At 28.7% G+C, this 15956-nt stretch overlaps 1 protein-coding gene across 2 annotated transcripts in view; it reads left to right on the top strand.

The window, feature by feature from the left end:
- Nucleotides 1–13526, top strand: part of LOC118074973 (uncharacterized) — a 78298-nt gene extending 64772 nt beyond the window's left edge. Inside the window, exons 7-15 of one of the 2 annotated variants that reach the window (XM_035096542.1) lie at nucleotides 1385–1451; nucleotides 3035–3188; nucleotides 7634–7862; nucleotides 9075–9338; nucleotides 10512–10610; nucleotides 11006–11347; nucleotides 11430–11642; nucleotides 11943–12093; nucleotides 12433–13526. In XM_035096542.1, coding sequence (XP_034952433.1) covers nucleotides 1385–1451; nucleotides 3035–3188; nucleotides 7634–7862; nucleotides 9075–9338; nucleotides 10512–10610; nucleotides 11006–11347; nucleotides 11430–11642; nucleotides 11943–12093; nucleotides 12433–13151 — 2238 coding nt within the window. In that variant the 3' untranslated portion in view covers nucleotides 13152–13526. The remainder of the gene's footprint in view (nucleotides 1–1384; nucleotides 1452–3034; nucleotides 3189–7633; nucleotides 7863–9074; nucleotides 9339–10511; nucleotides 10611–11005; nucleotides 11348–11429; nucleotides 11643–11942; nucleotides 12094–12432) is intronic. The other variant, XM_035096543.1, reaches the window with a different exon arrangement.
- The last annotated feature ends 2430 nt before the right edge of the window (nucleotides 13527–15956 follow it).

The following is a 15956-nucleotide window of genomic DNA, read 5'->3' as shown; positions in this document are numbered from 1 at the left end:
CAATTTCATCTGTAAGTTAATCATCTATCCTATTCTTATATTATTATCACAAAGTTCACAAACAGTCCACTACGAAACTCTTTTATATTTGATAAGTTCCGAATGTTGAGAATATCTGAACTAAAAAAAAATTGTTTCTTATAAACAGAGGTAGGAAGTATTTTGAATCAATTAATTTTTGTTTACATGAAGAGGCTAATTTTTTTTCACAAATATAACTTTATTATGATAAAATACTAACCATTTAAAGGCTATTTATTTTTATATAAAAATCTACGTAATTCGCATTATATACTGTTATTTCATCTCTCATTTACTCTAATATTCTTTTTTTTTTCGTTCTGTCGCTTCTACTTTAGACCTATGAAAGCCTTCGGCAAACATGTTTGTTCCCCTCACAAGTTTGACTGTACCTTAATCGCCATGTTTCGTTGCTTGCTCTGCTATCCTTAGATGTCCCTTCGGGCTATCGCGCAAACTTCGATAATTACTTTTGGAGCCTTTTCAGAATTAAACACTACTTTATTTATCGTACGAAAAATAAGAAAAAAAAAATCGGAATATAATTTTATACGATGACTTAATATTATTTATTTATTACACTGACAAAAATAAAAATTGAATTAACTTTAATACCATAAGTATCCTTTAAATGTTTCATAGTTGAGTTTGCAGGCAGACAACTACATGTATATCAATAAATATTAGTTAAAACTCGAGAATGTGCTTAAATAAGAAGCTAATATCTGAAGAAGAAATGACACAATAAATCCTTTTGTAAAATTTTTAGAGTATTTTAGTTCATCTGTCACGTTAAAAATAATCCTGAAATACGTTCATCAAATCAGTAATTGAATTGTCACTGATAATCAGTGAAACTTACATTTCGTTATCTTTAAATTTTAAAAACATTTTTCATACAATTTGTACCTGTTTGATAAATGTGGTAATTCTTTTTTAGCGCTGGAAATTTTTTCCTCCAATGAAATTTACTGGTTTTCCACAAAATAGTTATCTATTTTAGTTAAATACCAAGCATTTTTAATTCCATTTTAACGGAATTATATAAATATAGCATTTAAATCTTAACAATTTTTTCTATTACATAATCGAACTCTTTTAACATTTATTTATAAAGAATATGCAAATAAATTTTTTAGGAAAGTCATAAATTTTTTTCTGATTCTTCAAGTCTAGAGAAATCCATGAGAATTATCTTTATTGATTGAGCCTGAATAATCCTGCAAATTTGTAATTCATGAAAAAGAGTTAATACTAATACTCATATTTACATAATGACAAAAAAAAATTTATCATTTAAATTTAATAACTATTTCTTATAACATCGTGAATTAAAATTGCACATTTACATGTCATGTTTCAGATTTTACGTGATATACGACAAGGTTTGATGCAGTTGGGTCGTGACAGTCGAAGTCAGCTTCCTGGAGGTCTGTAAATTCGTATCTCATGCACTAGAGATCAATTTTATACAATACAGTCACGTTAAATACGATATTTCAATGATTTATTTATTGAATCAAACTTTTTTTTCAAGAACTCACAATTATCATATATTTATCAAAAAGTCTTTGAATTGTATCCCAAAATTAGGCTAGAATTTCAAGTCTCGTATGAAATAAATAAATTTTTAGGAGATCAAATACATTACAAGACAATTATACATTAATGTCATAATATATCTCAGATGTTTTTTTTTCTTAAAAATAAATCATATGCAAATTATTTTCCATTTTTTTTTAGATTTTATATCTTTACACGCTAAACAGAGAAAACGCTGGAATTTGTAAATTACTTATTTGGTATGGTGCTACTGACGGATTTGACAAGCCCACGTTTCGAAATTTATAAGTAAAAATATTTCCATTCAATAGTAAATTTTGAGTTCTTGTAAGTAAACTTGTGACTTGAAAGGTGTCTTAGTAAAAGAATTACTTACGACAACCCAAAATTTACTGTTGAACAGAAATATTTTTACTTATAAATTTCGAAACGTAGGCTTGTCATTTTTGCACTTACATTTAGTGAAAAAATTCTCTCTGTGTAGAGGTTTTGTATTCATTTTATACACAGTGTACTTTAGAATGTATAATAGCTCTAGTAACCAGCCTTGATGTAAAAATTACCGTCAGACTTACGCAGGTCTGTTTTCATTCCGTATCAGATTGCCATTTACTTACGTTAAATTTGATGACGATATCCCTACATTTATCTGTGGTAAAAAACGGCAGAAACATACATAAATGACCATCGTATGATAAAATATCCAGATCTGACGGCAGTCTTACGTTAGTTTGGTTACTAGGGCTATTGTACTTTCATTAATTATTTCAAATTGCACATTCTATACGATAATTATTCGATATGAATATAGACTTTATTTGATAGAATACATAACAATTTTTTAAGGAAAACATGTTTTTGTGATGCAGCTTCTAATTTACTAAAATTTATAATATTGTAAAATGTATTGAATAACATGACCTATGCTACTTTGTCACGTTATACTGAATGACATGTGTATTGTACTGTTTTCTCAGAGATTGAAAAGTGCATTATATTTTTAGACATATGGATATTTTATTTCGAGATATTGAATATGATCAAGTAACATACAACTACTCATATACACTTTATCAAACCATTAAAAACAAATTACACGTTTACGTGTGTAGCAGTAACACGTGTTGGTTGGTTGAAAAATGCAATACAATTTGATTATAGAAAACCGTATCTGTAGAATTTATTTACGCGTTTGTACTAGTTTTTCTACGTGTTGAAGGAAATAAACAAAAGAAAATCGTAAAAAATAAGCATAGAAAAAAGTTATCGGACGGGAAGCTCTTCGTACGTAATTTCGTTACTGTAAACACCCGTCAAGTTCCACTCTTCGTCTTTTTATCTTTTTTCCTGTCTTTGGTAAAACTTTCATCATAGAAAACATTAAATATATTTTTTTCGTAAGCTTTTTCACATTTGACCTTGTATTGAATATTTGGTTTTTTTTACGTAGATGATACTTATATGTACGATGAAGACGCAAGATGTGGCATAACATGTGTGGGACAACATTGGTATGATGAACCTCCGTATGAATCTGATCCTGAAGATTTTCTAATGGGTGCTAGTGGTGGACCAGTTCCTACTGCTACAATTCAAAATGAAAGGTGAGTATAAACATTATATCGTTTATAAAACTAAAAATTGATAAAAAAGTAAATACTATTTATTATTTATTTAACCATACAATGCATTTTTTTTTAGTTTGAAAAAAATATATGTGATTTCACTTAAGATCTAGATTGTTTTCAAAAATATTAGTCTACACTTAAACAATTTTTCGTGAAAAATTACCCTTAACTTCGGGTTAACCGCGTGGTACCTCAGAATCTTAGCAATTTTACGAACTACACGTATGAATTATTACAAAACCATCTGGGTAAATTTTACCAAGCACGTTTAGTAAAATTTTTCCAACAAAAAAAAACCTTCAGTCTTACAAATAAATGAAAAAGATGTTCTTTCATTCATTATGAAAAAAATTGACAACGCCTAGTTAAATAAATGCCAACCACATATGCCTACTATTCGGATAACTATAAATGAACATGTAAGCGCAGTCTTGTTGATACTCGGAAAAATTCTATACAGCAATAAAACTGAGCTTAACTCCCATAACTGACACGAAAAATTATTCTCCTTCTATTTAAAAGTATGCACTCTTTGGATACATTTAAGGTCCGTGCATATTTAAGTTTAGTATTTTCTTAAACTTCTTTGAGGACGATCAAGTTGGTCAAAAATATTTCACGATCTATGACAAGCCGTCTAAATATCTGTCGTACAATTGCGCTAAACATAAATTAATATTGAATTATCAGATGTTAGAATGTACAGAAGTTTCAGACTTGTTTTATGAGCAAGACAAAGCAGAGTTATGTGCAATGATAAATATTTCAAATATTATGTTTTTCGAAGATTTACTACCTAGCTATTTAATTACAATACAACAATTGTTAACAGTAAAAACAAAACATTTTGAAAGTAATGATATTAAAATAGGTGACATTATAATATTCCATTTAGAAGATGGGTCTGAATTTTACATTGTTCATTTAATAATAATCGATAAACACGATTTTTTTATAATAGGAAAGATGTTGAACGATGTAGGTTTAAATTTGCATCTACAGTCATATAAAATTTTATTTCCATCATTTTCACGGATTTTAAAAATAGTAAAGATTTACATGGTTGTATTATAAGCTACATTGTATGCGCCTCAAATAGTTATAAATATATTGTAAGTAGATAAGCTTATGTATTATGTTTGACAAATTATTATACTTTATGTAAATCTCTAAATAATAAAGCCATTAAAATCTACTTAGATGTTTATCTAGTCAAAATAATATCCATTTATTTCATTAAATACTTGTAAAGTTTAAATAATTTTCTAACACACATAAGATATGTAAAAAAATTTTTTACAGTAGAAAATTTCACCGACAATAACAGTAAAAAATATCCCTAAAATCCGTTAAAATTAAAAAAAAAACATTGAGGTAAAATTTACCATGAGTTGCTTAGTAAAATTTACTCGAAAACTGACAGTAAAGTAGCTTTACCAAACTGGTTGGTAAATTTTACCCACACATTATGGTTAATTTTTCAAGAAAAATTTTCTCAGTGTATAAAATAATAGTATTACTCTATAATCTTAGTTTCAATTATGTTAGTTCATATCATACAAGTTTAGAGCTGTTTTTAATAATATTCGTCGTATCATATATGTCACTGAATGCATTGTAGGGTTAAAAATGTTTCGAAAATCTAAAAGCTTTACAAAAATATAATATTTTCCTAAACATCTAAAAATTTATATTTTCCGACTGAACGCCCTGAAAAATTTATTTTTGCCGCTGAACATCCTGACAAAAATGTTTAATACAGTTATTTAATTACTGTCAAGTAAATAGGGGGTCAGTGTTTTTAATCCACTAAATGATGACATAAAAGAAATTTCCAAAATGTCAATAGTTTTTTTTTTTTTTTCAAATGATTATATCTCGAAAACGGTAAGAGATAGAGCAAAAACAAATTTTCAAATTGTCTAATTAATGATGGTTACTTCCACTGAGTGTTAAATTTTAAAATAAATCATTCAATAATAAAAATATCCGTTTATACATAATATTTGTAAAGATTTTCTAGTTAAATTTCAAGTAGAAAACTGTTGAGATATTTTTTTTTGAATTTTTCTTTTACATTTCGAGGATAGAAAAAAAGATTGACTTTGGACGAATGTTCTCCAAAGATGATGTAAGAAAGAAGTGTTGAAAAAAAATTTAAACAAATTATAAAAAACTTTTTTTCTTATTATAACAAAAAGAAGCCAGCAATGAGAACTTTTGTGCGTCGTTATCGCTGTTTAAATTATTTTCTATTTTTTTTTCATTTATAAATCGAATTAATATAAACAAATTTTTCTTTTCTTAAAATTTTTCAATTTTTTTTTTCATTTCGAAAATTTATGTAGATATATATAAGATATATTCTGTAAGTATCTTAAATATATCTTTTTTATCACTGGGATATAAACGGGATATATTCTGGATATATAAAAATTGGCCAAAAGTATAATATCCCAAATATATCCCGGATGTATCCCGCGTACATTTTTTTTGTATCTGGATATGTCTTGGATATATTTTGGATATCTCCCAGATACATTATGGATACATTGGATTTCCGTGTGGATCAGTATATTTTATGTGAAACTTTAAAAATTAACTTTTAAGATGTTTTTAAAAAAAATATATTTTAATAAATTTAAAATTTTTCATATTTTCGTGTTTTTTTCGGATTATTCTATTCTTTATTTACAACTATCTTCTTATTATAAATTTTTCTGTTGAGATTTTCACGTCGTTTATTTAAACATCGATTTTTTAGTGAAAAATCGATTGGTTGTACATACAATCAATTTAAAAACCTCAATGCTTTTTTCAACATCGCCCGACCCTATAATGGACCAATTTTTACGAACGCACAAAATCAGCACATGAACGATAGTTATCTCAAAGGAACAGTACGAAGATTTTTAACTTGTTATGGTACATTTGTATAAAAGAAACATCATAAAAATTATATAACACTGATATAACAACGTAACATTTTCGTTATAATGCATAAAAGTAACTACTGTTATATTACTTTGTTACGCTCACGTTATATAACAGTTATATTACATACACATAACTAACATTAATATAACATGTTATGTGTATGTTATATAACAGCAAGGTTTGGTGTTTACTAGGTAGGAATAATAGAGCGAGAACCCGCTGCAAAATCTTAGGCCTATCGAGTTATCGCATGAAATATTTTTTATTGTGAAGTACTCACTACTTTATTTTTTAAAATTAAAAGGCTGTCATCTTAAGTGGTGCACAAAATTTGTATGATTTTTTACATCTTCTAATATAAGTACCGTAATCATACCGGAGGAGTTACCACTTCAAAGTAGCCTTAAAATTTACTTGTTACTCTGTAAAATAAAATTATCATTTAGTGCTTTGATTTTTATGGGACGATCATCTTGGCAAGACATTTTTTAAGTCTCTTTTTTTGACAGAAAATGTACTTATCGAGTTACTGCTTCAAACTGGGCTTAAATTATAATTCAAACAGTCTTTTATTAAAAAATATTTAGTGCCAGGTTGATTTTAGGTCTAAACCTGTGGCAGCAAACGTTGAACACAGGTAACTGCCTACTAATTGGTATTACTATTACAAATCTGTATTTCCTACACATCGATTTATGGATCGGTGATATAAGTGTGATTTCAATGAAATTATAAGCAAAACTTTGGTAAATTTTTTTTCTTTAAGTCTATTATGTTTATAGTAAGTATGTTAAAATGAAATCTTTGTAAAATAGTAAACTATTAGTAGACGTCAGAATAAAATTAAAAAAATAAAAATATAATTAAATATAATATTTTAAAACATGTATATGATTATTATGAATTATTGCAAAATTTATTATTTGACAACTCGTGACTATACTCTAGTAACCAGCCCTGATTTAAGAGTTTTCGTCCAACTTACGTACGTCTGTTCCAGATCTGCATTAGATTGCCATTCACTCAAGAGCAATTGCTTACGTTAAATTTTCTGATGACAATCTTACGTCGATCTACTTAAAATAGAAACGGTAGATGCATACGTAAATGACTAACGCAGTATAGGACAAAATTTTTAAACTGATGGCAGTCTTACGTTGGTTTGGCTACTAGGGTAGACTGGAAATATTATTTATAGATTGAAAATATACCATACTACGTTTTGATTAGGAACTGATCAAAAAGTCATATTAAGGGATATACGATTCGAATCTGATCATACTTTAGAAAACATGAACTAATTTTTAGTTGAGGTGTTATTTGGTTATTGTTATGGAATATTGCAGTAACTACTTACATAGTACTACATACTATATTACGTGATAGAAAGTTATAATAACTTTTTAGTATATTTATATCAAATTAATTTATCAGACGTCACCTCATAACAGAATTTAACAATTAAAACATAATTTTCTTCTCAGGGTGTGCTTTACGCTAAACGTTCGACCTGAAAATCGTGGTGAAGGCGTAATATCCTTACGAACAGCAGGAGACATCAGTTTGCCTCGAGATCGTTCACGGAAAGCAGCGACATCTATGATGAGAGGTCTCATTGTACCTCAAGGTCACAATAATCCTCCAACTATAATCCCACTGACGCACTCGAGAGCTTCCCGAGAAAGTGGCGACTATGCTAGCAGTGATGTTCAGGTTGGTTATTATAACATGACGAAGCATTAATGTTCATTAGCTTAAAGTATTATCGCGAATTTATGTATGGATAAATTTACCGAAATGACAAAAGTCAACTGGCATTAAGGAATGTGAAAATACTGGGAATGAAATAGAATGACCATCATGATGGCAATGTGATTCCCGTGACACTTTGATGCAAACTATAGACGTGAATAACCTATTCATCGACATGGAACGCTGTCAATTTGCCACCGGTCCATATCCAATGAGAGTATATGTAGAAAGAAAGGGCGTTTCAACCATCTGGAATCTGATGCAAATTTTGCATACTCTCTAGAGCATATTCCTCGTATACCTTTTCCTCTTGCATTTTACATTCGTGTTGCTTGTATTGCATTGATATGAGAATTTTAAACCTTCATCCACAAACTGGGAGCTTTCGAGTACTGATCTCTCATCAATTTCGAACTACATCGAAATTGCAATTTCAATTATATGTACTTTAGATATTGATATAGATGGAAATGTTTTTTTGGAAAGAAATGTTTTTAGAATAAACTCTTTTTTTATTATAATGTAAAACTTTTGCACCAATTAATCGTTCGCAATAATTCTATTATTCGATACTAAAAATTTTCGAAGCTTAACTTAATATTGGAATGAGTATATTAACTATATTAAAATCTTTAACTTAAAAATTGTTAGAATACCTTTTGATTGACAAATAAAATTTTCTAAGCATTGTAACTTTATTCAAGTTTATGTACGGATAATATTTTTTTTTAATTGAATCAATCATATGATGTCACATGTATCTGAATAAAATTAAATAGATATTTGTTTAGATCCGTAATTTCCTGTAATTATGGGACGGAGTGTTGTAACACTAGATAACAGTTTAATAGGTATCACAATTTACCTGGCGTACTTTTTTCATAATTATTTTAATTCCAAATTCATGTACATATTTATTTTTTTGCGTTTTTACAAAATATGTTAACAAGACATGTTGAGTTTTCATTAAAAATTTTTTTATAATTCAATTGCAAAAAATGTCTAAAAATGGTAATTAAATTAATCATCATTACCATCCATCAAATTGATTCATATTTTCTTCATGGTCATAACTAAGTAACATGACACGACACGTTCGTGTTCTGCCTCGGTAATACATTACCACAATTCTCTGAACAATGAATGGTGATTTATTTAATTTGGGGAATGCAGAGTGTGAGTTCGAGACTGTCGACTATGTTAGTGGACACAGGCGAGAGTGAACAACTTTCAGTGGGTGGCCATCCAGGCCACTATCGCCGACACCACCATCGTTACCAATACAGCAACCACTACTTTCGCCACTTGGCATCACCCCGATCTAATCAACGTCATCCTGTCACAACTACTAGTAGTACGAGCTCTATCACCACTACCAACACCATGATCACAGCCCTGTCATCAAAATCCATTCCAAGACGACTTAAACCCGGATATGTTCGTATTTGTCTGGATTTGTAAATTCTGCATATGTATTTCTGTCTCTCGCACACATTTTAGCAGCCGCAGGATTCGTACTAACCTACTTATCCGAAACCCGAACAAATATCAACATCTCGAGGAAGAGATAGTGATTGAAGTTTCCCTAAATCCCGTCACGAATATGAATTCACTGATTCTATACGAAGGGATAGAATGATTTTAAGGAGTTGAATCTACATTCGCCTCTTCTCCTACGATCATTCTTCTAAACTAGACAAACATGTTCTCTTGATTGCTAGTTTTCGTATCAAAAGAAATTGTTACCACTGATCAATTGCTCGAGTTTCGGTAAAAGCTTTTAAAAGGGTTTAAATATAGTGCTTTTGCACAACAATAATAGTGTTATTGCGTTCATTCGCACGTCTTAAGGAAAATAGATGATGAAAAACTATGACAATCATTCGTATATGTAGACTGTCAAATTAATAAATATTTCGAACTAAATGAAAATTATTGTTAAAACGAATTGTAAATAAAATGATTTCTTTGAAAAAAAATTCGATAAGGTTTTCTGTATTACAATGTTTAAATTTATTTATGCGAATATAGTTACAATATTTGGAGAACAAAATTAGTTGTTTCAAAATATTAGAAAAGAAAAAAAAACTAAATAGAATTTGCATAATTTATTAGTTTGAAAATCTGAAAGAAATGAGTAAAATATATAGCACATTAGTACTAACAACGGAATTCTTGTCACCATGAGCTTTATTTATTAATAGGACAGTTTACACTTATTTTCAACAATAATACTCGCTATATATTTTACTTTTTTTATCTTATTATTATATTTAATAACTCTAATAATTTTTCTAATTCCCTTTACACATTATTTTATTAAATTAATTTAATTTTCTGCATGAACGGAGAATCTGTTTAAATTTTCAATTCGTTTCTCATTTGACAATCGAAAGTACTATTCGTTCATTTTCCTTTGAAATTCGCTCGATAAAAACTCGCCCTAGCTACGAGACAGACTAGAATGATGATGCTTAATCTAAAAATCATCAGCGTTTTCAATTAAATCAAATACCTTACATATTTTTTAAATTTTGCCTGCTTTTTTTCTATTATTCCTATTGTTTCTATAGTTGGGTTAGTTCTATTTTGGAGTATAATCGATTCTAGAGTCGAAGCAGTGGTGAAGAAGGTCTATCACCAAGCCAAAGCAGTGACTACGAAGACCAAGAAGAAATGGAGAATCAACACTCTGCAGCTGTCCACACAGTATGTCTCCCTAATGCTGCTTTCTACCGTGGGTAGTCTTATCTGTAGATGCATGATTATTGTTTCGATGCACGGAATTGAATGAGTGAATATATGATAAATTTATGAAAATGCAGCTGAAACCATTTTCGACTATATCGTTATCTGTTTTGCACTAATTATATCCTCTAAATGATAATCTTAAATGTTATGTGTAAATATTTACACTTGATATAATTTATGCGTGAAAAATTCACAAACAAGTTGACCTTCATATGATATCCAAGAGTTGCATGTCAGCACTCAATTACTTCAATTTGTGTGTTAGTACACATGTATTCATCATTTTGCTTTTTAAAGATATTTAATTTAAATTATCAGTTTAATTTCTAATTATAATTATCTAATACTTACAGTCAGAGGCTAGCGCATTATTGGAAAGCAATGACGCGCGGACAGGAATTGCAGGAAGAGCTAGAAATTTGAGGCATGATGTTCAAAGGAAAATCACAAGGCTGAAACAAGATAGAGCTTCCTCAGAAGCTTTCCCTTGCAGCGCCAGCAGTGTTGAAAGTCTACCTAGTGGAAGTGGTTCTAGCACTCAAGCTTTAGTGAGGGCCGGCAGTAATCACAGTTCAATATCCTGCGAAGACAGAGATACCGTTAGTCCGACAGCTATTGGTCCTGTACTTTGTCGAGCACGTGCACTTGTGGATTATACTCCCAGTCCTTATGACAAAGACGCCCTTAAATTTAAGGTATTTTAAGAATATTTATTTGCTATTGAATGTATTCAATTTAAAAGTAAAGTGACTAATAAATGAAATAAATTGTTCGCAGAAAGGTGATGTTATCGATGTTGTTCAAATGAACACAAGTGGTTTATGGAAGGGTGTACTGCACAATCGAATTGGCCACTTCAAGTTTATAAACGTGGAGATATTGAACGAACGAGTGCCACGTCGTGGTGAGCCTGAACGACCAAAGTGGAGCCAGAGGTACAGGCAGAAACCAGGCTCAGTTCAAGAGCTTTTACAGAGAATGAATCTTCAGGTGGGAAGTAATATCATACCTTGACTTGGGTAATTTACATTTGCATCACTTCGAATGCAAAGTAGGATTTAGTATACCGCAATTTGTCGCTCTTTGCATCTCATATTTTTTTATTTGAATCTTTTATTATCCTCTTGTATCCTCTCTTCCGTTTGAGAAATATCTTCAATATTCCGTCCACTTCAAAGAATTTGCTATGAATAATATCAAAAAAGGTTAAATGAGAAATTTAATCTCTATTGCAAAATTAATGAAAAACATTTTTATACTGTTTCAATATCTCTGTATGTATGCTTATAGGAACATATACCGGTGTTTGTTTTGAATGGTTATGAAGATCTCGAACTCTTCAGGGAAATAGAGCCAGCAGACCTTGACTATCTACGCATTCATCAGCCCGAACATAGAGCAAAAATACTTACAGCCGTACAGCTGCTACATGATCTACAGTGTGAGTGTCAAATAACACTTTCAACTAGTACACTCACAAAAATTATAAAATTTATTTCAACACAATATTATTTATAAATCAATAATTTAAATATTTGGAATTACCATTATATATATTCATTTTTTTTTACTAAATCAACTGTTAACATATATATTATACATACATATTTTTGAATAAAATATTTTTCGTTTAAGAATTTTATACTCAAACGGTAAACATATTTTTTATTACAAAAGAATCAATAATTACATACATCTAAGCTATAAGATAAATACACTTAAAAAAGAATTTCATTAATATCGACGAATTAAATAATTACTCATTTAATCTTTAATTTAGCTGGAAGCGAGGGTGACTTGGCATCTAGTTCAGAAGGCGATGAAATCAACCGTATAGCAATATCATCTGGTCAAACTTCAGGACACTGTTCTCCATTTAGTAGACGACAATTTCCACGTGATTCTGGTTGTTACGATGCTCACAAAAATTCGTCAAGAAGAACTGTAAGCCCAGAAACAACCAAGCTGACGCGCGAAAACAACCTCAGTTCATCAATGTCGGTTAGCAAGTGCACTGAAACAAATGTTCTGTCTGAGGTTGGATCTAAAGATGATTATCATCCCAATATACCTATCTCAAGTGCAATACAAAAGGAAGGTTTATTCGAAAAGTCACCACAGCTGCGCAACACTAGTGGCAATGTTAGATTTATAGCCAAAAGAGGCAACTTGAGTGAAACTGTCGTAATTGGAGATGATATAGGACCGAGTAAACTAGCCATGTCTAAGTATGCAGTTGGTGGCAGTAGTGATCTCAGTTTGACTTGTGAAGGTGTTACAACTACTGTAGGTCTTGGCCAACGTGGATGTCTCAGTGAAAAGTCAAGCGACTCCGGAGTTAGTTCATCAAGCATCAGTTCAGCTCCTCCACCACGAGACAAAATTTTAGTTACTGCAATTGTTGATTCTCCAACAAAAAATTTTAGCAACTTTGTACGTGGTTCACCAACATCACAAAATTCTGTAACAAAAGGTCAAAATGATTCTAGTTATCAATAGAATCATGCACAAATCCATAAACTGTACATTGATACATAATGAACGATGAATTAATCAGAACAATTTAATAGATCAATTTAGAAATACAGTTAAGTACGAATATGAGAAAATGTGTTAGCTGGTCTGATTCAAAAATAGAATTTATTATAATACTAATCTTTAACATATATTTAAAAATTTCGAAAATCGCATTTATTAATATAATGATTAATACTTGTAATTATTGCTAATATTTGTTTAATTAATTTATTATTTTTACAAAAGCTTTTTTCCATACGAATGGTCACAAATTTATAATCATTTATCGATACATACTTTAACGATAAAAATAACATATAAGTTATACTTAGTGTTAGTATTTTTTCACAATTTTTTATTCAAGTGCTACATTTATTTAAAAATTAAATATTTTAATATATATGTGCATCAAAAAATATTCTACAACCTTTTCATATGAATATATATATATATATATATATATATATATATGTTATTTTCGTTAACATAAGAAATTAAAGTAACAATTATCAAATTTTTTTGGTCTTTCAATAAAAATTTTGGACGAATTCACGATCGAGAATTTATTAATGAATATCAATATTTTTTTTATTCGAAATTCAATCAAATGATGCAATTGTCAACATGAACATTTTCTTTTAAATTTTGTTATGCTTTTAATATATTAAAAGTAGAGAAGAGTTTCTATAAGCCATTATGTATCAATATGTGGAGGATAAAAATTTATTAGTAAATGTAATGAATAGGCATGATCTGCTAATTCATTTTAACTTGTTCATATAATACTATTTATTAATTGATGGCAATATGAATGAATTATTAAGCCATAATAATTCAATTATAGGCGATACGAAGTTAATTAAGTAAAACAGAAAATCCAAAAAAGAGAGCGAAATAGTGAAGTAAAATTCTATAGTGATTCTCTCTGTTTTATGTGTAAGATATTTATTACAAATATCACGAGACCAAAGGGTCATTCCTCCGTTACAATGGATTTATCCTTAAAAATCATGAACTGCCAATAGTAGCGCTCAAATTTTATTCCATAAAATATTTTCTATTATTATTATCATGAATATTAATGTTAAAACTGTAAATTAAAAATCTTGGATTTTGATATTTACTTTTAATATTTTTGAAATTTAATCATTCTTACAATTTGATTTTACTTGAAATTAATTGGAAGTTAATCTGATTGGAAAACTTAATGTTATAATTTGCATCGATAGCATGTAAATTTGTATATTAATTATCGGAGTCATCAATTTACACTTTAAAAATGAATATATGAAAATGAAGCAAATAAAATATAACTACTTAAAAAAATTGTAAATAATTTAAAAATATCATAAAAGTGTTTTTTATCAATTCAACTTTGCCAAAACTCAAGACTAAATTATATATTTAAGATAGAACTAAAAATAAATTAAAAATAAAAGTAACAAACTTTATACATCAAAGGATAATAATTAAATATATTCATGTACAAGAATGTTGATTCTTATACACAATATACCAATGTATAGTGTAACAATCTGCTAGATATGAATGTAATCAACGATCTTGTAAATACAACATGGCAGTAATGATCCAATCATAATCAAAATCATTAATATTTATCATTGTATGTTTTAATTATATCTATTTGTCAATAAGAAGATAAACTTGAAGTGAAAACATGATTTTTAATAATTCATTTAGTTATAATATTATTTAAAAACGTCCGATTTAAATAAAATATTTATTTTTTAATGTTAAAATGAAATTACATTTTTTTACTGATAATTGATCATACAATTATGTTGGTTTATACTAACTATTTGGCTAAATAAAATATGCAACGAGACGTATAATTATATCAATAAATATTCGTTCTCAAAAATTGACTAAACGAAAAACATATTAAATTTTAGATATTAACAACTTTTTTATTGAAGAAACTATTAATTTCAGCATATCAAGGGAAAAGCAATAGGTAGTCTAAGAAAGTGATAATTTAAATTAAATCAAATAACATTCCCATATTAATGGATATTTGACTGATGGATTCTCGTGGTGTTTCTGTAAAATATCCGTTCCACTGATCATTGCAGTGTAGAAAAATAATTATAATGTTAATTAGTGACAAGTTTATGAAATAACTATTAAATAGACATAATAGTGATACTATTAACTCGACAAAAACGATGTAAACCGCAACTTTTTGAAGACATTTATTTACTTTGATAGTCTAACTGGTAACGATCATGTTGGATAAAGTTATCCGAGTTATTTATTTGAATTATCTTCAATGAGCTTCTCTAGATGAGAATGACAATTAATTATTAATGAGGCTGAAAGTCGAGTTTTAACTATAAATATGACTCTGAGAGTTCTATATATCAACGCAATCAAAATGACTTTAATGTTTTGAACTCGAATTATGTAAACGGTCTAGTCCATTATAAATCAACTTAAAATTGTACATAAAACATCCAAAAAAAACATTTTCAGAGATGCCTCAAAATGCGACTCGGTAAATTTCATAGGCTGATTTTATAATTACATATTCATTGCGGGGCTAGAGGTTATTATAATACATTTTCATTCTTTGTATGGTCTCAACAATAATTGTTATAATTTATTGACTGTGACTAGAAATAAAAAAAACTGAAAAACTATTCATTTATTACTTTATTTAATTCTCTACTTTTTTACTCTCAGTCATGAAATCTAAATGAAAAGTTTATGACATAAGTAAAATAATTTAATTCAGTACATTTTTATGTGTATTAAATTTAATTACTA

This window comes from Chelonus insularis, unplaced genomic scaffold (genome assembly GCF_013357705.1).
Source record: "Chelonus insularis isolate UGA/USDA-ARS -01 unplaced genomic scaffold, ASM1335770v1 contig_141_pilon, whole genome shotgun sequence".
Lineage (NCBI taxonomy): Eukaryota > Metazoa > Arthropoda > Insecta > Hymenoptera > Braconidae > Chelonus > Chelonus insularis.
Note: the sequence above shows the minus strand (reverse complement) of the source record. Positions and strands in the feature narration are given on the sequence as shown.